Here is a 25,812-nt window from a genome sequence, read left to right on the forward strand (position 1 = left end):
AGTCATGAGCGGCCAGATGGTTTGTTTTTAGTGATCATTTCGCCCAGTATGCCCAGGACGGATGTCAGCCTGACAGCTGGCATTTAATGAGCAAAGTACTTTGAAAGCCTTGGGCTGAAGGCGTTGTGGGGCGGTGGGTGCCTCCTGAGTTTGTGACGTACTTGGCTGCCTTCAGCTCCGGAACAGAGAGGCCCGAGGCCTCTCCCGAGCCTGGCGTAAGCAGCGCTTTGTTGCAGTTATATCACTGGATTGGCAAACTGCCTGCCCCATGTGTGTGAAAGGAGTGGGGAATCTACAGCAGCTCCCCACTCCAGCCCAGCCCAGAGGACTCTCTCTGAGAGTGGCTAATACCCTGGCTTCTGTGACTGGGCCCCGGAAAGTCCCTCTGAGGAGTTATTTCAGAGCGATCTCCTGCCCATGATCAGGTAAGTGGATTTCGCTGCCAGCCAAATACAGCCCAGGCCTCTGTCTGTGAGCATGGTGCTGCCTGTTGCCTTGAGGCACTGCTCCTTCCTCTCTCCTCCTCCAGAGCGCCGTCAGCGTGCCCAGGGACTTCGAGGGCTGCAGCATCCTGCGGAAGTACTTCGGCCAGCTTCACTACCTGCAGAGCCGCGTCCCCATGGGCCCAGAGCACGAGGCGGCTGTCCCCATCACGTGGTAAGCTCAGCCGTTTGGTGGGGTTTGTGTGGTGGCAGGGGAGGGAGCAGGTTTCTCCGCATCCAGCTATCTGCCCCTGCCAGGGCACCCTCGGCTGACGCTGGGGGCTTGGCTGTGATCCATTGGGAGATCCTTTGAGCAACAGGAGCAGAGGAGCTGAAGCTGGGGCTCGCCTGTGGACTCATTATACTACCTGGCTTTGTCTCTTGCCTCAATTTCCCCATCCAGGTGGGTAGCTTCCTTGGCCCTGGTAATCTCCTGCCTAGACTCCTGTGATGTCCTACTCTTGTAAGCCGCCAGCTGTGCTATTCTGGATGGACTGAAAGCATATCCCCCTTCCTCTGCCCTGACCCAGTTCCCTCCACTGGCTCACATACTGCTGAGCTCTACGCCACCTACATCTCTCCTTGTGTCCCTGTGCTCTGCCAGTGCCCCTCCCTGCAGCCCCCTCTCTAGGAATCTCCTCCTTGATCCTGCATCCAGCCGCCAATGACTGACTCCCTCCCTCTGCCAGCCTTCCCAATGATCTGTACAATGGAACAAACCCAGACCAAGCTCCGCCAGCCTCACTGTGTCCTTCCCCTGCGCCCAGTGTGATCTCGCCCAGCAGCGTGCCTCTGTTCTGACCCTGCCTAGAACGCCCTGCGGGCAGAGCCACGTCTCTAGTCTCTCCACCAAAGGCCATGCGCATCTGACTCTGGAGAGAGATCTAATACTGTAAGCTGGGGAGAAGAGTATTTCCCTCCCCGGGGACGTGAGGATTAGTGGAGGTTTGTAGAGTACTGGGAGAGCCTGGGATGGAAGAAGCTATTAGAAGTGCAGTGTAGTAACTGAGTTTTTTATAGCACCTTTCAGCCAGCGATTGCACTTCCTGCCGCAGCTGGGATTTCAGTGCGTTAGGGTGCAGTGATGGCCCTAGGGGGGCACAGGACTGACCAAGAGGGATGGTTTTACGCCACCTGGCAGCAGTGGTGGAGGCTGGGCTTTGGGGCTTGTGGCTCGAGAGTGAATTTCAGCCTTGGGGCTGCTTGCTGACTGCTCTCCGTTGATGTGTAGAAACACACCTTCCTGGACAGAGCAGCACGTGTTCTCTGTCGCTGCCTGGTGTTCAAAGGCATGGCCAAGCCAGGGGAGGGAGATCGGTCGCTCGTCTCTGCCAAGGGACACCCCAGTTAGTAGAGCCCCTCAGGTTAAAATCCAGTCTGCGGCTTTGGCGTGTAAAACTGAAAACACGTTCAAACAGCACGAACTCGCTTTTGGTGCGTGTAAGATCAGGCTGTCCCGTCCCGGAGTGCCATGGCAAATCTAATGCCCACAGGTGGGCAGGACTGAAACATGACAGAGCCATCGGTCAAGTGCCCCCTCGCAGGGAGGAGTGCTGCTTACTGAACAAGTGACACCTTTCCCGGCTGTGCTCCTTGGAGGTCTCCCACCCATGTGCCTGACCCTGCTTTGGATGAGATCTGATGCCAGCCCCTCCTCCTAACCACTAGATAACGCTTCCCTAGTAGGCTAAGAAGACTAGTCCTGGCACCACTCAAACATTATAGGGGCTTGCTGGTTTATGTACCTAGCAGCTTCCCATCTCCCACTTGGTTTGGAGTGGACACTATGCCAGCTAGATAAGAAAGTGAGTCTAAATCATTTGGATCACCCCTGCCTGCTCTGAGCCATTAGTTGTGAGCCATCTGCCTTCCCTGGAAACGTGGCTGTGGGCTGTGCATCTGGCCATCTCGCTAGCTCACTAGTGTAGGGACTAACCCTGGGCTTCTCGTTCACAGGACGGAGATCTTCTCAGGCAAGGCAGTTACCCACGAGGACATCAAGTATGAGCAGGCGTGCATCCTCTATAATCTCGGTAAGGCCCTGGAGCCCACCTGCTGGCTTGGCTTGGCAATGTGTGTTGCCCAGAGTGCCCTGGGGTTTGCTTAGCACCAGAGAAATGCCCTCTTCCCTGGCCAGCCCTCATTCCCTTCTCCACAGGGTCCATCGTCCAGCCTGGTCCTGCTGTTCAATTGGGGGAGGGGTGTCAGCTGCAGGGGCATTCAGCCGATCTGCCCGCAGCCAGTGGTGACGGTCGGCATGAAGCTGCCCGCAGCTGGAAGTGCTGGCCCTTGGGAGAGAAGACCCATGACATCTTGAAGTGTTACTGTGGTCACTGAGGACAATTGAGCCACTGTTTCCTTGGCTCTGGCAGATTCTGCTGGCCATGAAGACACCAGCGAGATCTGAACCCTGGCTGTGTTGTGTGTGCCAGGCACGAGACCCTCAAGTGAGGCTTCAGTCCGGGCATCTGCGGTGCGGGTGAGGCTGATCTTCAGGGTCAGCTCCGAAGGGCTCTTCCCCGTCATTCTGATCGATGAACGACAAGCCAGAGCATTACTATGCATCACCCTCCCCCGCAGGCCAGTCCAGGCCTTGTCTAGGAGAAAAGTTGCACCTGTTTAATTAAATCAATTTGAAATTGATCCAATTCAGCAGGTGCAAACCCAGCTGGTTGTACTTAAACCGGTTTATCCCTCATGTAAATAGGTGTAGTTTAGTTCAATGAGCTATCAACAATCAAAATGAGCAAGGATTAAAATGGTGTAGGTCAGCATTTCTCAAACTGGGCTCCGCAGACCCCCGGGGGTCCCCCTTCCTCCCAGTGCCTCCTGCACACTGGGGGAACAGCTGTTTAGGGACAGGGCATGCTTGGGGAGGGGGTGGAAAGAGGCAGGGAAGAGGAGGGGCAGGAGGTAGGGCCTGGGGGGATGGGGTGAAGTGGGGGTGGGGCCTGGGGCTGAGCAGGGGGCTTGGGTGTCTGCAAAAAAAGTAAATCAAAATGGGGGTTCTCAGATTGCTAAAGTTTGAGAACGGCTGGTGTAGATGCATCGATAAAGGGGTCTGTACTAGTGGATAGATCGGCCCTTTAAAGTTGCTAGACTTGCACTAGCTTAAACCAGAGTTGAGTCTGGCCCCTTAGGCTTCGAGCCAGAGCCTCAGCTTGGAGCTCAAACAGAGGCTGAGCCAGAGAAGATGGAGAATGGAGTCACATGCTGGGCACTCTTTCCTCTGAGTCAGTGCGGATCCAATGCTCCAGGGTGGCGCTTGGGGTGCTGCTAGTTTTACCATGAGACATGCAATAGCGATCCGGATCACTGGGTTTTAGAGCCCTGGTGCAAGAGTAAGAAAGGTAGCCCCAGGTGTTTGTGACAAAGCCCAGCTCCAGGTGGATGTTCCTGCTTCCCCAAATTGCCATAGCCCTTGTAACTGCAGGGGGAAATCTTCATTTCTTGTTCTGAACTGTTTTACGGTGCTGTGCATGGTTGCAGCGCTCCACCCCAGAAGTGCCTGCCTCTCAGTAGCTGAACTGAACGGTATTATTTGTATGTTTTATGTGGCTCAGGAGCCTTTGGAACAAAATGTGCAGTGTAAATGTAGCTGTGTCAGTCGTAGACTGGCAGAGGGGCTTTAATGCTGCAGGAATGCGCCAATGGCCTGATCTGAGCTTCCTGTTCCCAACAGGGGCGTTGCATTCCATGCTGGGCGCCATGGACAAGAGAGTCTCTGAGGAGGTAAAGATGCTAAACACCTCGTGGTTCCCCCCTTTATCATGGGTGGTCTCTTCCAAACAGATGAGAGCACAAAGGTCGGCGATAGTTAATCTCTGGTGGGGACTGGTCACATTTACTGAAGTCTGAAGATTTTTGTGTCGGTCGTGCCAGGTGCTGGGATTCCCGGGACTGGGGGAGAGGAATGAATACAGGATTTTTTTTTATGTTGTGTATAGTTATAGAAACCCTGTAGCAGTGTCTGCGGCAAGCTCTGGGCACCCTGACATAATTTAACACCTCAATGTAACCCCACATGCAGTCTTCCCTCCAGCCAATAACAGAACCTCCCCCACCCTCCGAGCAGATGCCCGGAAAAGACGGGCCTGACCACATGCCCTGATGGCAAGGACCCCTCCTGGAGAGTCCTGCCAGCCACTCCCTGTTCTCCCAACCTGAGGAGCTCCCAGCTGACCTGGCTCATGGAAGCATGACCTGGGAAGAGAGTCCCTCTGCTGACCAGCTCCCAGGCCATGTAGGAATTCACAGCTGAAAATCAGCACCAGCCCCGTCTGGGAACACGACGGCAGCCAGAGCAAGGGGGTAACTTGCTTCTGGCTGTAATACGCAGTAGGTGCTTTTGGCAACCTCTCGTCTGAGTGGTCTCATGGGGTCACCCCGTGTAGAGCATCATGGTTATCCAGTCTCCAGGTGATGAAAGCCTGGATAACTGGGGCAGGAGAAGGTTTAAATCCCCTTAAGATGGTAACATTTGGGGTTTCGTGAAGGCAAAAGGTAATTAAAAGAAATCCTGCTGCATCTCTTGGCTGTTGGTAAATTTCGGTAATCAAGGCAGGATGGCGTCTGTGCAGCGCCCTCTGCTCTGGCTTGGGTGCATTAGAGCCTTACGTGTTTGTTCTCCCTCTGCGGCGGCCCTGGCCAGGGCATGAAGGTTTCCTGCACCCATTTCCAGTGTGCGGCCGGGGCTTTCACCTACCTGCGGGATCACTTCCCTCACTCGTACAGCGTGGACATGAGTCATCAGATCCTTAACCTCAACATCAACCTCATGCTGGTAAGGGTGGGTGCTGGCTTTGCTGCTCACCATTCGTGCTGGGATCCAGTGGCTGGGCTCGTTAGATGCAGTTCATTTAAAGGGATCTCACCAAAGCTGGCGAGGGGAGAAGGAGACGCGCTCGGTATTGGGCCTGGCATTGTCTCATTTTTCAAAGGCCAGTTGGAGTGGGAGCCACCCTTGGACAGAGCTGGATAAAGATGGAGTTGTCCCAGTACTTTGGAACATACAGATTGTAAGCCTGCTGTCTGCTTAGAGGGAAATTGTCTGCAAAAAGTGGCTGAGAGACTTCCAGTGTCTGTCCTTGTTCAGGAGAGATCTCAAAGTGCTGATGTAGGGGAGGAATTGCGAGTCCGGCTCCAGAACATAAGCTGATTCTCTTCCCCCCCCCCCCCCCCCCCCCCCCCACACACACACACACAATATTTTCCTCTCCATCCGCAGGGTTGCACGGGTGGCTGCATGCGTTGTGGGGTCTGCTTGCTTTCCTCAAAAAGTGGCCAGTCCCCAGCCTGTCGGGCTGGGATATTGAGCTCTCAGGCCTAATGGCCTGAACAGCAAAGGGAGTTTTAAATGTCAAATCGGGGAGAATAAAACGTGGTAAGGAAACAAGTTGGTTCCCGTTTCCAAGGGGTCAGGCTATTGACAGAGCAGGTGGAAATACCTTGACATTGTCATCCTCGCTGTAGAGAAGAAAGGTAGAGGTGGGTGTGAAGGAAGCTGACCTGGCTTACTGCATCAGCGGATCCCATTATAACAGCACCTGCCTCTTGCATGCTCTTTGCTTTATCCATTCTCATGTGCAGCTCTGGGAGGCATCAGACTGATAACCATTGTCTGGTCAGCACTTTGGCCTTGAAAGGGAGGAAGGGTTTGGATTTTGACTCTCCAAATGAGGTGGCTTTATTGGCTCAGCCGCACTGCCGCTGTACTGGAGCTAAGCTGAGCGTAGGTGAAGTCCAGCCTCCGTGGCCAGCTCACTTTAGCTAGGAGAAAGAAGTGGTGGAAGTGTTTGACTTGATTGACAGCCCTAGGGATTGAGCAGACAGAGCCCTGCGCTGGCAGGGGCTGACCTCTGTTTTTCAGCTCTGATCTCCAGAGCCAGTGCAGCCCTGTCCCCTAAGTGGGCCCACCAATGTACCTCAGTCCTAGGGTCGCCCCTGGAAGTTAGAGGGGAGATCGGTCTCCAAGGTCATTCAGTCCGTGCTTGGCCTCGCACCTGAGCCCTCCAAAGCGGCGGTGGGGTGAATCCGTGCGCTCACTTCACAGTGATTTAGGGTTCCCATGGATGGGCTGGCTTTGAAGTGGCAATGGAGGGGAGAGGCTTTCTATGTGTGGCTAGTTCCATGAGCTGTTCTGGCTCCTTCGGCTTTGTTCTGCATTGTAGCTGGTCGGTGTCGGCATCTCTAGCATGGTAGACTGGAGCCACAGCTGAGTGACTCCTTTGGGGCAGGGGAGAGGGGGCTGGCTGAGTTTGGTCGGGGTGACTTTGAGGAGCCCTGGAATGCGGAGCCCTGGGGAGAGCTGAGTGTCTCCATCGCTTTTCCTGGAAGGGTCAAGCTCAGGAGTGTCTCTTGGAGAAGTCGATGCTGGACAACAGGAAGAGTTTCCTCGTGGCCAGGATCAGCGCCCAGGTGAGTTACCCGGGGAGCTCTGCTGCTCCAGCGCCTTTCCCTCTGCTGCACTACGCTCTGTGGGCACCTGAACCGTGATTGAGACGGATCCCCTCCTGCTGCCCTGCCACGTACAAGAACAACTCCACAGGAATCTCTGAAACCCGGGAACCAGCTGAGGTGGTTTGCAAGCAGAGAAGGAAATCCCTATACACAGTCACTGCTGTGCGGGCGGCAGGGTGGGGGACAAGCGTGAGGGCAAGCGAGTAATGGTTTAAAGACCAAGCCTTTAAAAGTCAAATCATTTGAGTTAGTCAGTGTCTGAACTTGACACAATCTAGTCCGAATGAGGATGCTGGCTCAGGCCTTCCTGTGGCTGAGGGAGAGCCCTGTAAGCTGCAATACCTGGGCGCTGTGTGGCAGCCAGAACTCCAGCCTGCCGTTACTTCCCTGCAAAGGAATGCACATTGGAAAACATCCCAAACATACATATAAAGTGATGGGGTCTAAATGAGCTGTTACCACTCGAGAGAGAGACCTTGGAGTCATTGTGGATAGTTCTCTGAAAACATCCACTCAATGTGCAGCGGCAGTCAAAAAAGCAAACAGAATGTTGCAAATTATTAAGAAAGGGATAGATAATCAGACAGAAAAATATCCTATTGCCTCTATATAAATCCATGGTACGCCCTCATCGTGAATACTGCTTGCAGACATGGTCGCCCCATATCAAAAAAGATATATTAGAATTGGAAAAGGTTCAGAAAAGGGCAACAAAAATGATTAGGGGGTATGGAACAGCTTCTGTATGAGGAGAGAGTAATAAGACTGGGACTTTTCATCTTGGAAAAAAGGGGGGATATGATAGAGATCTATAAAATCATGACTGATATGGAGAAAGTAAATAAGAAAGTGTTATTTACTCCTTCTCATAACAAGAACTAGGGGGTCACCAAATGAAATGAATAGGCAGCAGGTTTAAAACAAACAAAAGGAAGTATTTTTTCACACGACGTACAGTCAACCTGTGGAACTCCTTGCCAGAGGATGTCATGAAGGCCAAGACTATAACAGGGTTCAAAAAAGAACTAGATAAGTTAATGGAGGATAGGTCCATCAATGGCTATTAGCCAGGCTGGGCAGGGATGGTGTCCCTAGCCTGTGTTTGCCAGAAGCTGGGAATGAGCGATAGGGGATGGATCACTTGATGATTCCCTGTTCTGTTCACTCCCTCCGCGGCACCGGGCACTGGCCACTGTCGGCAGACAGGACACTGGGCTAGGTGGACCCTTGGCCTGACCCAGTCTGGCTGCTCTTATGTTCTTAACTGGCGCTAGGTGCTTTCTTTTGGGATTCTGATGCTGTGAATCCACCCTGAGATGCCTCTTGACCGGCTCTCTCCATGTAGGTAGTGGACTACTACAAGGAGGCCTGCCGGGCTTTGGAGGACTCGGGCACAGCCTCGCTGCTGGGGAAGATTCAGAAGGGCTGGAAGAAGCTGGTGCAGATGAAGATCTACTACTTTGCTGCTGTTGCCCATGTGAGTGGGAAGAATGAGGCTGCGCCCCGGGGGAGACCCACCCTGGCCGCCCCAGAGCAGCAGCAGCAGCCCTTGCGGGTGGTTGTGGCTGCGTAAACCTGCCGGGGGGAGGTGGTGGTGTGGTCCCCATGGGCGTGGAGTTCCTGAGTGTACCTGGAGACTGGCGAAATGCAGTATCCTGTAGAGCGTCCCCTGGCTGGCTTTGTAGGGCTTCAGTCAGTTCCTCTTGAGCCCGTCCCCGAATCAGCGGCTGTTTCTCCTTGCAGTTGCATATGGGGAAACAGGCTGAGGAGCAGCAGAAGTTTGGAGAACGAGTAAGTAAAACTTTTTTTGCTTCGGGTTGGTTAATCCTCCTGCAGTCCAGCTGTAAACCAAGTCCCATCTCGTGTGGGCTTGGCCTTTACCCTTTGAAGAGGTTGGGCTACACGGGGGGAACTCAACTGTCCATGATACGGAGGACACATTGAAAGCTTTGGTGTCTATTAAACTGTAACTTGGAAGCCCCTGCTGCTTCTGCACCAATCCGTGAGGCAAATAGCGGATCGGCCTCCCGTACGCCACATGAACTCGGGCACCATCTTTCTTGTTACTGTGTAAATTTCCAGCTAGGCTTGTTCTTTTGTTCTAAAACTCCACGCAGGTGTGCTTCCCCCAGCAGGGGTAGAGTTCAGGCTGAAAGCTTGCGTATGCCGGTGGATGTGACTTTCTGACCCTGTTCTCAGAAGAGAATCCACACTTGCATGATCGCCATTTTCCCTGTGATTCCCACTGGGTGCAGTGCAGGCGCCTCCAGAGATCTCACACGCAGGATGTGATGCTCGTCTGCTCGTGGGAACGCCCGCTCTGGAACCTGGGTAGCGTGTGATGGCAATAGCTGGATTGCTGAAGTGGCTGTGTGGGGCACTGCATTTCTCACGTACCGCCCTTCTCTAGAAAATGGCCCATGGGTGTCTCATGGGCAGAGTACCTTCATCTGGGTTGCTTGATTGTGCTATTAATTTGCTCCTTCTTCTTAGAAGTCCCCGCTGGATTTAATGGCATTGGATTGTCCTAGGTATCTTTACTCAGGGTTCGCTGGCCTGTTTGGCTGCATGTGGCACAGCAAGTGTGTGCGCTCTTGTGACTCCTTCCCAGCTTGCAGAGGAGTTTGGCAGAACTTATCTCTGCTTTCTCTGCAGGTTGTCTACTTCCAGAGCGCTCTGGATAAACTCAATGAAGCTATCAAACTGGCAAAGGTAAGCAGCTTTCTTGCCCATGGTACTGATTGCCTTTAAAAAGCCCCTAATCAGTGCTCGGGGCGGTTTGGGGCCTAAATGTCCAGCAGTGCACTGTGAGCTCTTTCCAGTCGCTGCTCTGGGATCAGTGCTCAAAATACAGGTTTTGAGAGTGCTGGTGGTGAGCAACCAGCTGTGCACTTTCTCCAAAGATTGTAGCAGCCTCGCGCACTTTCAGAAGGAGACATCTGCTCGGTGCCATCGGAGTAGGGCTGGCTAGCTTTCAGATGGTGCAAAACGTTGGTTTCTGGCTCCAGCAGCTCTCAAGGAAACTTTCCAAGCACCAGCTCTGTGGAAGAACTTCCCAAGGGAGGTGGCGGAAGCCCCGTTGCTTGACGATAGGGAGCAGTTGTGCACTGTTAGGGAGAAAGGCTACGTGGAACCTGGTACCAAGAGGTCTATCTCTTGGCACCAAGAAGACTGGTCACTAGAATAGGTGAGAATTTGTGGGAGTGGTGGTAATCAGAATGATGTGACTTTTAAAGCCTGCCTTACAGTCGTCCAGGGTTTGAAATGAATCCTCTGCCATTGGAAAGCTCAAGGTCCTGCTTTTCCAGTACAGCAGGGGGTCTGTCTCCTGCCCTGGGGATTTGTGAATGCTGAGACCTAAGACTGGTGCCTCCTGGTTTCTAGGTCTAATGGGGGTTTTGGCTCTTGCACTAAGACTGAGTAAAACCCATTCTGGATCTTCAACAAGGTGTCCTCCTTCCCTGGCCCCTAGGAGCCTACGTGCCTCTCACATGTTGGACCATGGGGGGAGCGTGGGGCTTAACTGACATCCTCCATTGCAAAGAAGGAACTTGCTGGTTTAACACAGCCTTGGTCCATACGGTAAAGCCCTAAGTTTCTACTGGAGGCTGCGTCTGACCCCCACTCACTGTAGTACTGACTCCAGATGTGTTCTACAGCCTGGGGGGGGCCGGACTCATTCATGATTTTACTACCGTGTCTTGAACCCGCTGCCCAGCTGGTGAATGTGGCCCATTTACATCACGTGATGCAGACAAGAAGTAGGTGGTGTTTCTGTTGCACAGAGGCCTGGAGAGGCTGTTGAAAAGCTCTCGGCATTGGCCTGTCTCTGCCCCCACCGAAGTCGGGGGTAAAACTCCCTTTGAGCCATGGAATGCAAGTTTGGCACAGGATTGACCCGCCTTGTGTTTGTGGTGCTCCGAATCCCAGCTGTCCATTGTGAATAACAAGTCAGCCTGCAGAATGCGACCAGAATGCACCCAAGGGCTGGTGCCTGCCAGAGTCTGCAGGGAGCCTGCAACTGCAGCTCTGAGCTGTTCACTGCTCCTTTCATCTCCACCGGCTGCTCATTCTGGAAGTAGGATGGGGGAAATGGTGGGGCCGTGAGGGGCTGCCAGGCTGCTGCTGCCTTCAGATCACGGCTTGGTGTGTGGAGGGCAGCAGGATGCAGCATTCAGAAGGGCGGCTCAGCGTGTTACACAGACTGCAGTGATGTGGCAGGACCGGCTGTGTTAACTCATGTTTTTTGCCTCTTCTAGGGTCAGCCTGAAACGGTGCAGGAAGCCCTGCGATTCACCCTGGATGTGATCGGGGGAAAGTGAGTCTGCAGCCAGAATTGCTTCTGGGACTGGAGTCTGTCTCTAGGCTCTCTGGGGTCAAACCTCTTTGCTGAATCTCTCTCCCCGCCCCCGCCCCCACCACTCGCTGTGGGGAGCTTTGGCACATGCTCTTCTCTGTGTAGGGTCTCCGTATCTAGGGCCAAATTCACATGTGCTGCTAGTGAGTGTAGATCTGTACAGGGTCTTCTTACGCTGTCCGCACTGTAGCATCTCAGTGCTGTGAGCAGCACGTTAAGTGACTAGCTAATGTCTGTCACATGTGGTCCATCCTCTCCCCAGAGGGAACTGGGTGGGGTTGTACCCAGTGAATGGCAGGTGAGGATCAGCCTGTAGAATAGAGATGGCAGATAGTGTCTTCTGGGGGCATCAGGTGGGCAGCAAAACACCCCTCGTGAGGCTTCTGCCCACCTAACCCAGCAAGCTCACTCCTTGAGTCCCAGCCGGTCCACCTTTCCCCTCCCTGGACTTACACTTCAACTGTTTGTAGGTACAATTCGGCCAAGAAGGACAATGACTTCATCTATCATGAAGCTGTCCCTGCACTGGACACCCTGCAGTCAGTGAAAGGTAAGGCAGGCCAAACCCGGGCACGTCCATCCCTCTGCTGCTGCCCACAGCTCTGCAAAACCACGCCATGGTTGGTGCATAAAGCTTCAGCCCCGCGCAGTCCGGGCTCCGGGCCGGAGTGAGGGGGTGGTGATCAGAGAGTGGGGACGAAGCCTCTCTGAAAGGGAAGCACTTCGTGCTTTGCACAGGTATCTTGGTAATGGGCAGCGATGAGAACGCGCTGCCCCAGCAGCACAGAGGGGTTTGGTACCGGTCTCCAACCCCTTGGCACCACTGATGCCGCTCACGCCAGGGACTTCCTGCTCCCAGGGTCTCCACAGCACCTGCTGGAGGCGAACAGCTGTTGGTTGCTTTGATCTGCGTTTGGTCATAGGTGCAGCCCAAAAAACAGCCTTGGGCACGAAGGGAAATCCTGTGTCCTTGAATAATTCACAGGCATCGGTGTCAGGCTGTACTCTTGTATATTCAGGTGCTACCCTGGTGAAGGCCCTTCCCGTCAACCCCACCGACCCAGCTGTCACGGGCCCGGATATCTTTGCCAAGCTGGTGCCAATGGCCGCCCATGAGGCATCTTCGCTGTACAGGTGAGTGGAGGGGATCTCCATAGCAAGTACTTCCCGAGGCAGCCCCGGGGCATCTGTGCGCTCAGTAACGGGAGGGTGCGGATCCTGCCTCGGGGGCCAGGAAGCTGGGTCCAGTGATTCCCTGCCAGAAACATGGCGATCTCTCTCGAGCAGGGGCTTGTGGCTCTGATGAGGACGCGTCCGGCACTCAGCACGCCGAGGTGAATGGGAACTGCAGGAGGCTGAACTCACCAGAGACCTCCCCAAACAAATCAGAACCCCCTACCCCCTCCCCACCAGGGGCTGGGTCCCCAGCACCTTGTAGGGGAGCAGCCGAAACTGGACACTCGGCTGTGCCTGCCTGAAAGGGCCCTTCCAGCATCTCCAGTCCTGAGCGTTTCTCCCTCGGCTCTCGCCTGCTCGCTTCTTCCAGCCTGGCTCTCCGGGAGCTGCTGGAACAGGGCAGTGCTGGCCCCTGGCTAGCCATAGGGCCGGCTCAGCCTGCTCCTGGAGTGCCTGAGGAAGGTTTGAGTCCTGAACAGGGTACCCAGCATAGGGCCTAGTGATTGTAAGTACCTTGGTTGGTCTGGGTGCTGAGGGGTTTTCTCTCGTCTGTCCTAGTGAGGAGAAGGCCAAGCTGCTGAGAGAAGTGATGGCGAAGATCGAGGCCAAGAATGAAGTCCTGGAGTATGTGTGCTCTGAGATTGCGCTAGAGTGTGGGGTTTTCCTCGCTGGTGTGGATGGAGTTGGTCCCTGGCCAGTGCACACCCGACAGTGCGGGGGTCCCCCATTGCATCGCTGTTCTGTGTTTCCGCATCCCAGCTGATGGGAAGTGAGCTCTGCTCCCTTCAGCCATGGCCCAGTGCGAGGTCACCTCTCAGCAATAGTACCTCCCCCTGACCTGGCGTGGTGGGACAGCAGGTCTCCAAGGGTGACCCAAGGCACTGAAGGAAATGGGGCAGGCAATTCGGTACATGCTGCCCTTTCCTGAGTCAGTACTGAGCCAGTGCCCTAGAGGGCGCTGTGCTGCTGGAGCTCTCCTTGGGAAGATCTGGAAACCAAGGCACTGGTGGACCCCACAGTTCCCGTGGCCTATTCCCAATAGCTGGGGTATTAACCCTGGGTTCAGGCCCGGTTCCAATTTGGGTTATTACATTTTGTCTCCCTGGATTCACCCTGAAGTTTTGTTTGTCTGTGTGGTGCTCACTTTCCCTTCCTGTCCTGCACTGTGTCGTGCTGTCGTGCTCCTCCCCAGAGGTGGCTGCGTTTCCGTGCTGGCGGAGGTGACCATGGGTGTGCGTTCTGTAAAGCCCTTTGGGATCCTTCCAGTTTCTCATTTCTGAGAACCATGATCCCACTTCCAAGAAACTGGCTCCAGCGTCTGCAAAAGCTCCCATCCCCAGGGCTGTGTCTGGGAAGGGTTCTCCTGCTGCTCAGAGGGCTCTGCTTTCTGTCTACAGCCAGTTCATGGACTCCATGCAGCTGGACCCTGAGACGGTGGATAACCTGGAAATGTACAACCACATCCCCCCCATCCTGATGGAGAAATGTGCCGCACTCAGCGTGCGGCCAGACACAGTGAAGAACCTGGTTCAGTCCATGCAGGGTAAGATCGGATGGTGTGTGTCTGGGGGAATCACCAACGGAGGAAAGGCCAGTGAGTCATGGCAAAGGGGTCTTCCTGGGGGCTGGGGATCTGACTCCTGGGCTCTATTCTCTGCCCTGATTGACAAGCCACCTCCTGTCTCTGCCTCTGCCTCCCCCGGTATGCTGGTGAAGTTCGCTAATTTCACTGGGACAAACGAGACCATTCGCTGCACCTGCCCTAGCACTGCGCCCTAGGTGGAGCCGGCTCGGTCTCCAGTCGTGCTCTGGGGCCTTGCCCAGCCTCGCTGGAAACACCTCCAGTGTCCTAATGCCTCTGGGTCTCTGCCCCTCCAGTGCTTTCGGGAGTCTTCACCGACGTGGAGGCCTCTCTGAAGGAGATCAGGGACCTCCTGGATGATGACGAGCTGCAGGACCAGAAGCTGCAGGAGTTGCTTGGCAAGCCGGGTTCTCCTCCTAGCCCTTCCCTGGGGCTGACTGAGGTCAGCAAAGAGTGGACCAAGTACATGGAGGTGCACGAGAAAGCCAGTTTCACCAACACGGAGCTGCACAAAGCCATGAACCTGCACATCAGCAACCTGCGACTGCTGAGCGGGCCCTTGGAGCAGGTGCGGACTGCCTTGCCTGCACCGGCCTTGACGGAAGGTGAGCACCCAGCGCCATGGCACCCTGAGCCTCGCCCCTCCCTCGGAGAGCTCTGGCTGGGGCTGAGCCGCGCCGGCTCGCTGGCCTGGAGGCATTAGTGCTGAGATCCAGGCTATTCTCCTTCCTTGGTCTTCCCTGTCTCTCGCTGCCCCAGAAGAATGAATCTGCTCCTGCTGTGGGCCCCAAGCCAGTACCTTCCCTCCTGGCCTTGTCCCTCCCGTGCTTTGGGCTCCAGCTGGGTCCCTCTGCAGTGCTCTGCTGGTTCCCAGCCTGTGGGGTCAGATGAAGAGCAAGTGATGGGGACACAGGCTGGATCAGGAGGCAGGTTGGGTCTAGACTCCAGGTGAAATTTCTGACCTACTGAGGCTCCGAGCTCTGGAACACAGACAGACAGACGCACCCCAGCTCCCAGCTGGCTAGAGAGACAGCTGAGACATGCAGTGCTGCGAGAACCTCCAGGCAACTCGGTTAAATGGTTGCAGGGGCCTAGTATTAACTGGCCAATCAGCACTGCTGAGCATGCTGCCTGCTGCATGGCTTAGATTAATAGTCACGGGGCAAAGGATCAGATCTGTGGGTGATGGGTGGAGTGTAAAGGGCAGAATGCCTCCAGCTAATGTCACACCCTCGCTCTGGCTGAGACCCCGGAGCTGCTCCCCGGGGCGGAGTCTGATCTGACGCCAGCAGCTTGCTCGTCCTGTCTTCAGGGCTGGGTGAGCAGGCTGGGTTCGGTGGTGCCTCTCCATCACCAGTCCTCTGAATGTCAGCTGGAGACTTCCTGGGGGGCTGTAGGAGGCAGGAGGCCCGCTTGGCTTCTGGACCCGCAGCGTGTCTTGAGCAAGGGCCAAATTTAGCCCTGGAGCAGGGGGTCAGGTTCCACTGGCACCAACAGGAACGGTACCTGCCTGTCCGAGGGATCGTTTTCCCGGGGGGTGGCTGTAGCTAGGTGAGCCGGGTGACCGCAGTATGGAGCCTGTACAGAGCAGGCTCCTCAGTGGCTTGGGGAGCGCCCCCAGGTGGTGACGGCTTTCTCCTTCCTCCCGCAGATGACAAGCAGGTGCTGCAGAACTTGAAGCGGATCCTGTCCAAAGTGCAGGAGATGAAGGACCAGCGGATGTCCTTGGAGCAGCAGCTCCGTGAGATGATCCAGAAGGACGACATCACCACCTCCTTAGTGACGACCGACCGCTCGGAGATGAGGGTGAGGCCCGGGGCCGAGTGCCAAGCTGCTGCCTCGCCTGGGACTGAGCTGAGCCTATTACGTTCCAAACAGATTTCAACCCCCCCCCCCCCCCCGCCACTCGCTGTTCCTCCCTGTCCCTGCCTGCCGGCCGTGGTCACATCCCCTTTGGAGAGGAGTGATCTCCTGGGCCATTTCCACTGCTCTCCGCACTCCTAGTGCGCTAGTATCTCTGGTCAGAGCTGATGGTGGCGTCTGCGGTCCCCCCCAGTCATACAAAGGGCCTTGCTCTGCCCTGCTAGGTATCCTGCTTCTATCGTGGCCTCTTCCTGCCACTCTGTTGGCCCCAGCCCTCCCCGCACTCAGCTTGTGGGGTTCCTCGCTGAGCTCCCCAGCCTCGCGCTGCAGCCCGGTCTCCCGCTGACCCTAGCGTGCTCCTCTCGCCCCTGACAGAAGCTCTTCGATGAGCAGCTGAAGAAGTACGACCAGATCAAGGTGTATCTGGAGCAGAACCTGGCGGCCCAGGAGAACGTCCTGAAGGCCTTGACGGACGCCAATGTCAAGTATGCGGCAGTGCGGAAGGTCCTGGCCGAGGTGGAGCACAAGTGAGTGGGCGGGGAGCATGGCGTCGCCTGCAGGGGGCAGTGGTGGTCGCTGCAGCAGAGTCCGCTCCTAGCATGCAGCGCTGGCCGTGTGCTGTGTAAAACGAGCCCAGCCCTCGGCCAGGGTCTGCCATCTCCCGTTCTCCGGTGGGGAATGCCCCCCAGCCAGCCCGAAGCCAGCCGCTCACTCTGTGTGCGCTAGCACCTCTTGGCTGGCGCAGCGAGAGGGGTGGGGTCTGCGGGCCTCGCCAGCCCCTCCACTCGTCTTGTGCAGAGAGCCACATCCCAGCTGGGCCTGTGGTGGTTGCTGCTGACTTTGCCTGCCGTGCCCCATGGCGCTAACCCCAGTGCACCCATAGGCTGCCCCCCTGCAGGCCCTAGTGTTTGGTTTATAGCTGAACCAGTCTCAAAGCAGACAGAGGGGTGGTCCCCTGGGGCTGTCAGTGGAGGAGAGGAAATCCTGGGCCCCCCACGGGCCGGGTCCATGATTGGAATGTGCTGGTGCCATGGCTGGGGTGTAAACAAACCAACTCCAGGGGTGGGGCGCATAGAGGCCAGTGAGCCTTGCTCTCAACCCCCGCCCCCGCAATCACCCAGGTTTCCAGGACTGCTCTGTTAATATCGCCCCCCACTGCATACCCTGCATTGACTCTCCCAGGTGGAACACCACGCTGCAGACACTGGTGGCCTCCTATGAAGCCTACGAAGACCTGATGAAGAAGTCTCAGGAAGGGAAAGATTTCTATGCCGATCTGGAGAGCAAAGCAGCCAAGCTCCTGGAGAAGGCCCGAGCAGCCTGCCAAGCATCCGAAGCAAGCCGGCAGCAGGTCCTGGAAAGGTAGGTCACTGCCCCACATCCGGCCCACCTTGGGGGGTGGGTTCTGCTACTCCTTGTGTCTGCAGTGGCCAGCTTGTTCGTCATGTTCATGTTTCTCTGTGGGGGGGCTGGGCATGCCGTAGTGCTGAAAACCCGAATGTTGGGGTGTTTCTTTCAGGCTCCCCCAAGTCCCCTAGCGTGGGAGGGTGACTAGGAGCGGTGCAGAGACCGAGTGGCACAGGAGAGCCCCTAACAGTGACCCGACGGGGCCTGGGGATGAAATCGGATGTGCAGGATGGATGCCTCAGCCCATCCCTTAGGGCCGCAGCTGGGTGTCAAGGGCGCAGAATCCACCACTGCTGCTGGCTGACTCGGCAATAGAGCCCAAACCCCTCTCCCCTCCCCGCTCCCACAGGGGGTCCCTGCAGGAGAGGCTGGAGGTACTGTCTGCCAGCGCCCATGACGCCGGCCCTTAGAGCTGGGCTGGTGGGTCAGGGAGCGCAAAGCCTCTCCGTTCAAGGCACCGGCGCCAGGGGGCTGGATTTTCCTCACGTGCCTGCTCTTGCTTTGGCAGAGAAATGAAGAAGAAGCCGCCTCCAAGGCCCACTGCTCCCAAACCGGCCCTGCAGAAGAAGGCCTTTGAGTGGGACCTGGACCTCGCAGCCGGCCTGGACGGGGCAGACCTGCAGCAGCCGGGCTCCCTCTCGCTGGCCGACCTGCCGGAAGAGCTCCGGAGCCTGCCCCCCGACGTGCTGGCAGCGCATCTCACCAGGCTGCCTGCGGACGCCATGGCTGCCTTCTCCATCAACCCGGCCTTCAGCAGCAGTGGCGTGAGGCCCCCAGGCCCGGAGGCTTTCCCGGCCGGCGCCCGGACAGCCAATGCTCCGCTCCAGCGGCCAATGGCAGCCCAGCCCAGCGTTCCCTTCAACCCTGCTCAGTTCAGTGCTTCGGCGCCTCTGCCGGGACACTACTTCCCCGGCAGGCTGGCGACCCCCCCGCAAGGTGCCCCTGGGAGCCCTCTGCAAGGCCCTTTCCCCCCGCAGACCTACAGCAGGCCCCCTGTGCTGCCATCCCAGGCGATGCAGCCCCACAGACCTCCAAGTTCTGCCCCGTCGCCCAGTCCTCAGCTCTACCCGGCTGGCACCCTGAGGAGAGGCCCTGGGCACCCCAGCCCCGCCCCTGCCCCCATTCAGCCCGGCTATGCAGGCCCCCAGGTGCCTCCCCAGAGATCCTCCCCCCAGCATTTGCCCATGCCTGGCTCTGCTCCAGCTCCTATCACCCCCAATGCCACCTACAGGATGGGGCAGCCTGTCTCCTCCTGTGGGGCGCTGCCAGGCGGCCTCCCCACAGCCATGGGCCCACCCCAGCCCCCCCGGTTCAGTGGCCAGGCCCCAGGAGGCAGCGACGGCCCTCCTCACCCCCTTGGGGTCCGCCCAGCCACCACAACTGTCGACAGCGTCCAGGCACCCATTTCCAGCTACACTGCGCCCAGGGCCGTGGGCGGGCACATGCCCCCGCGGCTCACCAGCCAGCCGCCAGGGCTCCCTCCTCAGGGCGGCTTCCTCGGCCCACCCGCCCAGTTCCCCTACTCCCAAGGCGGCGTCCAGCCATTCGGCCAGCAGCCCCAGCCCCCATTCCCAGCGGGGCCGCCCCCTCCGAGCTTCCCCCAGCAGCAGTACCTGCCTCAGGCCCAGGTCCAGCCGCTGCCCATGTACCAGCTGCAGGCCCAGTTCCCAGCCCAGTTCCCTGGCCAGCATTCGGGCCTGGCGCACGTTTCTCCCCAGCCTCCCAGCCCTGCCCAGATCCATGGCCAGCTGAGAACACAGCTCTATCCGCTTCCTTCTCAGGACAACCCCCCTCACTCCTTCCCTGCAGCTATGCCCCACGGGCCTCCGCCACGGGCTCAAAGCCTCCCAGCCGCTATGCTGGCCCCGGCTCAGCAGCTCCACCCTCACCCCTCGCTGGCAGGCATGCAGCCCATGCCAGCCGGCTCCTCAGCTCAAGTGGTCTCTGCAATGCCCTACTGTCCTGCCCCTTCTGCCTGCCATCCAGGGCCCCCTACAAACCAGATGCCGCCTGGCTCCGCCATGCCACTGGCTGGTCCCCAGCCCCCATCTTCAAGTCAGTCCGGCCCTCACCATGTCCCATCTTCCCCCAGTCCCGCTCTGAGCCAGATGCAAGGCGGTGTTATTGTCCCGGGTCCTGCCATCCCTTCACCGGCGCCATCCCCCCAGCCATCCCTAGCTATCCAGCCTCCAGCCATCTTGCCTTCCTCCGTGCCCAGCGCCCCTTCCCTGCCACAGCGACCCCCCCCATCCCTCACCCCCGGCGTGGCCCCGCTGGCACAGGGCCCTGCTGAGGTCCAGTTCCACCGGCAGAGCTCTTCCACAGACGATCTCCTGTCTTCAAGCCCCGAGAGCCAGCACGGGGGCTCCAAGACGGCGGTGAACCAGCCGCTGTTGCAGCCCACCAAGGCAGATGCCAAGGAGGGGCAGAAACCCAAGGCCGTTCAGCTAATCGAGAACGACCCGTACGAGAAGCCCGAGCATATCATGAGGCTGCTTTCCGAGCTGGATCGGTTCCGGGGCGTGGTGGCTAGTCTGGAGAGGCCTGTCCCCGGGAGCGTCCCCGAGCTGGACGGCATCTGGAAGGAGCTCCAGGATGCCCAGGAGAGGGATGCCCGGCAGCTGTCCATCGCCATCGCCCGCTGCTACTCCATGAAAAACCGCCACCAGGACATCATGCCCTACGACAAGAACCGCATCGTTCTGCAGTCGGGCAAGGACGACTACATCAACGCCAGCAAGGTGGAGGACCTGTCCTCCTATTGCCCCACCATCATCGCCACCCAGGCCCCGTTGGTGGGGACGGCCTCCGACTTTTGGCTGATGATCTACGAGCAGAAGGTCTCCCTCCTAGTCATGCTGGTCTCGGAGCAGGAACTAGAGAAGGTAGGAGCTCCTCAGGGCAGGGCATTCTCAGCCGGCAGCTTCCGTGAAGGGGGGCAGGGGGGTAAAGTGGACGGTGATCAATAGTTCTCTGTGCCCACTTGCTTGAGACAAGGGAGCTGTAGGCTGGGTCTTAAGGAAAGCTTTTGAACGAACAGGGTTGTTACACTCTGGATCAGGCTTCCCAGGGAGGTGGTGGGTCCCCGGCAGGGATGGTCCAGGTTTACTTGGTCCTGCCTCAGCATGGTGGGGTGGGCTTGATGACTTCTGGAGGTCCTTCCGGCCAGCCAGGGTGCCAGCCAAGGTAGGGATGGTCTCACTTGAAAGCTGAGCTCCTGGACAGTTCTGGTTGGGTGTTGGCATGGAGCCTGCTGGTGGGCCTTCTGCATTGCCAGTTCCTCTGAGCAATTTGTTGGTCTGTGCCCCGGAGCCTGGGGCAGGAGTTGTTTTTTCTGGGCTGGGGCGAGCAGGGCCAGTGGCTCAGGCCCTGGCGTTGTGTTCTGGGCTGGGGCCAGGAGGTGGGGCAGTGGCTCTGGGTTGGGGGACAGGGCTTCACTCCTTGTGTTGTGCTCCTGGGCTGTGTTCGCCATGTGCTGAGCCCGGTCTCTCGCTCCGCAGCAGAAGGTGGTGCGGTACTTCCCGCTGGAGCGGGGCCAGCCCATGGTGCAGGGCCCCATCACCTTGATCCTCACCAGCTTGAAGGTCGCCCCGACGCACGTGGAGAGGATGATCACCCTCCAGTTCCGCGATCAGAGCCTGAAGCGCACCGTCATCCACCTGCAATTCACGGCCTGGCCAGAGCTGTATGTGCCGCAGGGCGGGGGACCTGTCTGGGGGGCTGGAGAAGGGGGTCAAGGCCCTGGGGGCTCCTGGTACGCTTGTGCTGGGGGAAGAACCCAGGTGACTGGGTCAGAACTTCCCACCCTGTGGGGCTGGGCTGCAGGCGCTCTCTTAGGGCAGAGCTTCTTTTCCCTCCCAGCCTGGCTGTGGAGCCCTGGGAGCCCAGCTGGTGCCCCCCAGGGCCCTGTGGGGTGGCACTGAGGGGAGATCTCCTCACTAGCGGCACCGTATGCCCTACCAGGCCCCTGGGGGGGGAAATCAGGCCCTGTGCCACTGGGAGGAGCGTGGCACCTCCCAGGGTGGGGGTAGAAGCCCTCCCCCGCATGGCTTGGCGGGCCAGGTTCTGGCACTGGGCACGGCAGGTCCTTGCCCACTCACCAGCAGCTCCTCCCTTCCTCCTGCAGGGGCCTGCCCGACAGCAAGGGGAACCTGCTGCGGTTCATCCAGGACGTACACGGGCACTACCTGCACCAGCGCCCCCTGCACACCCCCATTGTGGTCCACTGCAGGTAAGGCAGCCCTCCCGGGGCCGGGTTCGCCGCTCAGCCCGAGCTAACGAGCCAGTCGCTGCAGCTGCCTGGGCCCAGCGCAAGGCCCAAAGCAGCGACCCACGCGGGCACCAGGTCTCCCCCAACAGGTGGCTCCCCTCCTGCCGGGGCATGGGAGCAGGGCGGGCGCCCTGCCCATTTGGAGCAAACCTCCCTCCCGGGCCAGAGGAGGAGCCCAGCGTAGAAAGCCAGTGCGTCGCTGGGAGACCACAGGGCTGGCCCTTTCCCCAGGAGTTCCCAAGCCAGACTGCAGCCCTGCTGTGCGGGGCAGAGGATTCCCAGAGCCCCCGGCCTGCGGGGAGAGGGACCCTCTCCCCACGATGCAGTGCTGGGTAAGGGGCCAGGGACTTCCGGCTCGCCTGGGCTTCGGCAGGGTCCCAGGTCATGCCCCCTGGGCACTCTCTTCCCACCAGCTCTGGGGTGGGGCGCACCGGCGCCTTCTGCCTGATGTACGCAGCCGTGCAGGAGGTGGAGGCCGGGAACAGCATCCCCGACCTGGCCCGGCTGGTGAAGAGGATGCGCCAGCAGAGGAAGCACATGCTGCAGGAGAAGGTAACGAGCTGGGAGGGCGGGGGGGCCAGGCAGCGGGCATGGCGGTGCCCTGACGCACTTCGAAGGGCAGAGTCGGCTCTGGCCGTTCCTGGCGCCTGGGCCTTCCTCAGCTTTTGGCTCAAGGGCCCTCGCCGGCTGCTTCTCTTCCAGCTGCATCTCAAGTTCTGCTATGAAGCTGTCCTCAAGCACGCCGAGCAGGTGCTGCAGAGACACGGGGTCACCACGCCGGCCCCCAGCAAAGCCCCCAGCAGTGCCGCCCAGAAGGTGGGTACCCGCGCTCCCAGGCGGTGGGCGGAGCGGGGCTCTGGAGACGCCCCCTGGAGGCTCCGCTTGTCTGGCACCAGGCCGAGCAGCCTCTGCTGTGGCTCCGGGGCTGGCTCTGGCGGCTGATCCATGCTGAGAGGAGCGGGGCAGGGCCAGCGGGCGGCGGGCTGGGCCTGTCTGAGGGAAGTGCCTGGGCCCACCTTCTCGCTTCTCTTCCAGCTGTACCTGCATCAGGACCCGCAGGACCTGGTGCTGGGCGGGGACATGCCCATCAGCTCCATCCAGGCCACTATCGCCAAGCTGAGCATCAGGCCCCCCGGTGGCAGCCCGGAGCCTCCCCCAAACTGGCAGCTGCCCGAGCCGGCAGCAGCACCTGAAGCTGCGAGCCCAGGGGGGGTTCCTGCAGCACCCGACAGTGTCGCCCAGCCCAGCCTGACGGAGCCCGTACCCCCAACCAGTGCTGAGCTGCCCCCCGCCGACTCCACCCCCACCATGCCTGTGCCACTCCCTGAAGCCGAAAGCAGCAACCATGTAGAGGAGAGACCCAGCAGGGAGCCTTCAGCCCCAAGCCTGGCTCCTTCCTCTTCCTCGCTGGAGCTCCTGGCGTCGCTAACCCCTGAGGCCTTCTCCTTGGACAGCTCCCTGAAGGGCAAGCCGCGGATGAGCAAGCAGAGCTTCCTGCAGCCCCAGAATGGGGAGGGGCTGCGGGGGCCCCGGCCTAGCGACGACCCCCTCAGCATGCTGGACCCACTGTGGACACTCAATAAAACCTGAGCCAGGGGGCCGGGCCTGGCCTGGCTCTGGGGACGTGGGCACGCACAGCCCCTCCCTGGCCATGCCAGCATGCCCCTTCTGTTGCCCTACAAGGACTGGGGGGGAGCCCCCCCAGTGTGATGGCTGGAATCTGGGGTGTTGGACCACAGACCTTGTCCCCACTCAGTCCTGGGAGGGCTGAGAAATGCACACAGCACTACAAGCCAGCGCCACACTCAGTGCCTGGGCCCCCCGGCAGCTAGCCCAGCGTGACCCCCGCGGCATGGAGAGCCAGCCTTCCCTTCCCTTCCCCTCCAGCCCCTCCAGCCCAGCTGTTCTGCGGGCTAAGCCAGGGCTGCTGCTTGTCCCCAAGCACCTCCTGGCGGAGACCTGGCCTTCGTCCAGCAGAGAGAGAAGGCCCTGCTGCTGCTCCTGCCTGGGGGTTTGGGGTGGGCCCTGCAGTACCCCCTGCTCTTCCATTCACAGCCCCCAGGAGAAGGAGCCTCCGCTCCTGCGGCCTGCAGAATGCTGGCCGCTCTCCAGGCAGGACCCCTCAGCTCGCAGCCCTTGGAAGCTCCTGCAGGAGACCCCATGGAGGGCTGCTGGCTGAGAGCCCCCCCGGAAGCCCCCACCCCCACGGGTCCTGGGGCAGCCTTTGGCAGGGAGGGCAGGTGCTGGGGGTGGCCCTGGTGCTGCCGTCCCAGCAGGAGGAGGAAACATGGTGAAGCCCTAAAGCTGCCCCAGGCGCCTGCCTGGAGACACACCCGGCTCGCTGGCTGCAGCGTGGCTCCCTGCCCCACACAGGGCCCAATTGCCCCCCCCCCCCCCTTCTTGCTCTGGCGCTGGGGAAGAGCTGAGCAATTCCAGCCCCCCTTGGCCTCAGTTGTTCTCTCCCTCCTCCTCTCCCCCCCCCCCCCCCGCATGTGGCAGCAGTTTACATGACGGTTTTAGTGCCTGGGGGGCCTTGAAACCCCCTGGACCAGGCTAAAGCCTTAATGCCCCTGCCCAGCACCGCACGGCTGGGGGCAGCTGCTGGCGGCTGTGCTTACGGCACTGCGTGTGCCCAGCTGGCCATTGGCCCTGGGCACCGCTGCCAGCCCTGCCCGAACCGTGCGGTGACACCTCCCTCAGCGCTTCTCCTGGGCCTGGGGTGCCCCCTCGGCCTGAGCCGAGCTAGGGCCTGTCTCCTGGCCTGGTTGGACAGCTGTGAGGGGCAGGGGGTTGGTATAGCGAGAGCAGGGGCTGGGCCTTGCGCTCAGCCCGGGGTAACCTGCAGGCCGAGGGCACCTAGAGCCGGGTAACCCCAGCCAGGGGCGGCACAAGCCCTGGGCTTGGGGTGGGCGGCTGAGGCAGGCTTACTCAGCAGGGCCCCATGTTCCAGGGGGCTTGATTTGCTGGCAGCAGGGCCGGGGAGGGTGAAAAGCCCCAAGGCCCCTGTCCCACGGGGAGGAGGGGGAGTACGTGGCACACGACAGTAGATCGATGATGGGTCGTTCCTTGTCTGCAATCGCTTTGATTCTCTGCACCTTGCCCCGAGCTCTCCAGCTGCTGGGTGCGAAGGGGCGCAGGGCGCGCATGGAAGTGGAGTCAATGTCCACCCCCTGGGGCTGTCCTACAGAGCCAGTGACTGTCTCGGTGGGGGAGGCAACATCCCAGCCGCTGGGTTGGCCTCTCCTGGGCCTAGGAGCGGGTGGCCCGCTGCTGCCTGGGGAGAAGGGCTTGTTCTGTGTTAAGCTGTGGGGCTGACAGAAGCAGGAGACCTGGTCAGCCATGTCCTTAGCAAGCCCTGGGAGCACCCATTGCTGCGGGGGTTGGGGTGGGACCTCGATTGCTTCGGTAACTAGTTTCCCCCTGGGTCTGGCCTGCATCTCATACTGTACAGCCCCCCAGGCTTCAGCGCTGGGCCCTGGCTGGGTGCTGCTGCGTCTGCCTCCGGCGGCCTGGGCAGAAATGGCCACGGCGCGCTCGGTTCCTCTGCTTTTGTACAAATGTAACATTGTCCGTCTCCACGTTCTGATCTGACTCTGTAATTAGAACTGACTTTTTCAGCTCTTTGCTACTCCAATAAATGGATGATTTGCTCTGGGCTGCAGGGGTGTTGTGGACCTGAATTAAACCCTGCTGGAGATGGGGGGTGGGGGAATCCTGTGCCACAGCCAAGCTGGGAAATGGCTGTGGCATGGAACCCCTCCCCACTTTCCTGTTGGACTGCCTGCGCGGGCTTTTCTAGCCCAAGGGGGCTGGAGTCTGAGCTCACCTCTCCAGGGGCTTCCCCCAGGGACCTGGCAGGGAGGCTGCCACAGCGTGTGCTGGGCCTGTTCTGGGAGCAGCCTGCTGGGGGGCTGGCAGGCTTTCGGAAGTGCTAAATCACCCGCTCCCCAGAGCCCAGCTGCAGACGGACTGAAGCAATGGGGCTAGTCCATGTGCAGTGCAGTCCTGCAGCTGGGTCGTGGGTCTCCCAGAGCTGCTGTGCTGAGGGGAGAGGCCCTGGGGATTGGAATCCCAGCGCCTTTATTTCCCACTCATGGTTCACGCGAGGTACTTAGACCCCATCCAGCCCCACTTGCCCAGATAGACGTGGTGAGAACTAGGTAAAGCATCTGGTTGGGGTGCACCAGAGCCGTCCTGCTCACGCCGGCATGACTGT

The 25,812-nt window shown here is 59.1% G+C and overlaps 1 protein-coding gene across 1 annotated transcript in view; it reads left to right on the plus strand.

The window, feature by feature from the left end:
- Window positions 1–23,982, plus strand: part of PTPN23 (protein tyrosine phosphatase non-receptor type 23) — a 39,954-nt gene extending 15,972 nt beyond the window's left edge. Inside the window, exons 3-25 of the mRNA XM_074946474.1 lie at window positions 530–657; window positions 2,439–2,515; window positions 4,165–4,214; window positions 5,134–5,265; window positions 6,819–6,899; window positions 8,287–8,418; window positions 8,685–8,732; window positions 9,597–9,653; window positions 11,201–11,259; window positions 11,769–11,848; window positions 12,318–12,432; window positions 13,033–13,098; window positions 13,872–14,017; window positions 14,353–14,661; window positions 15,708–15,862; window positions 16,295–16,446; window positions 17,102–17,281; window positions 17,835–20,211; window positions 20,827–21,011; window positions 21,453–21,557; window positions 22,010–22,148; window positions 22,299–22,412; window positions 22,632–23,982. Of these exons, the coding sequence (XP_074802575.1) occupies window positions 530–657; window positions 2,439–2,515; window positions 4,165–4,214; window positions 5,134–5,265; window positions 6,819–6,899; window positions 8,287–8,418; window positions 8,685–8,732; window positions 9,597–9,653; window positions 11,201–11,259; window positions 11,769–11,848; window positions 12,318–12,432; window positions 13,033–13,098; window positions 13,872–14,017; window positions 14,353–14,661; window positions 15,708–15,862; window positions 16,295–16,446; window positions 17,102–17,281; window positions 17,835–20,211; window positions 20,827–21,011; window positions 21,453–21,557; window positions 22,010–22,148; window positions 22,299–22,412; window positions 22,632–23,186 (5,442 nt within the window). The 3' untranslated portion in view covers window positions 23,187–23,982. The remainder of the gene's footprint in view (window positions 1–529; window positions 658–2,438; window positions 2,516–4,164; window positions 4,215–5,133; window positions 5,266–6,818; window positions 6,900–8,286; window positions 8,419–8,684; window positions 8,733–9,596; window positions 9,654–11,200; window positions 11,260–11,768; window positions 11,849–12,317; window positions 12,433–13,032; window positions 13,099–13,871; window positions 14,018–14,352; window positions 14,662–15,707; window positions 15,863–16,294; window positions 16,447–17,101; window positions 17,282–17,834; window positions 20,212–20,826; window positions 21,012–21,452; window positions 21,558–22,009; window positions 22,149–22,298; window positions 22,413–22,631) is intronic.
- Window positions 23,983–25,812: the final 1,830 nt, after the last annotated feature.

The sequence above is a fragment of the Natator depressus genome, chromosome 2 (genome assembly GCF_965152275.1).
Source record: "Natator depressus isolate rNatDep1 chromosome 2, rNatDep2.hap1, whole genome shotgun sequence".
Classification (NCBI taxonomy): domain Eukaryota; kingdom Metazoa; phylum Chordata; order Testudines; family Cheloniidae; genus Natator; species Natator depressus.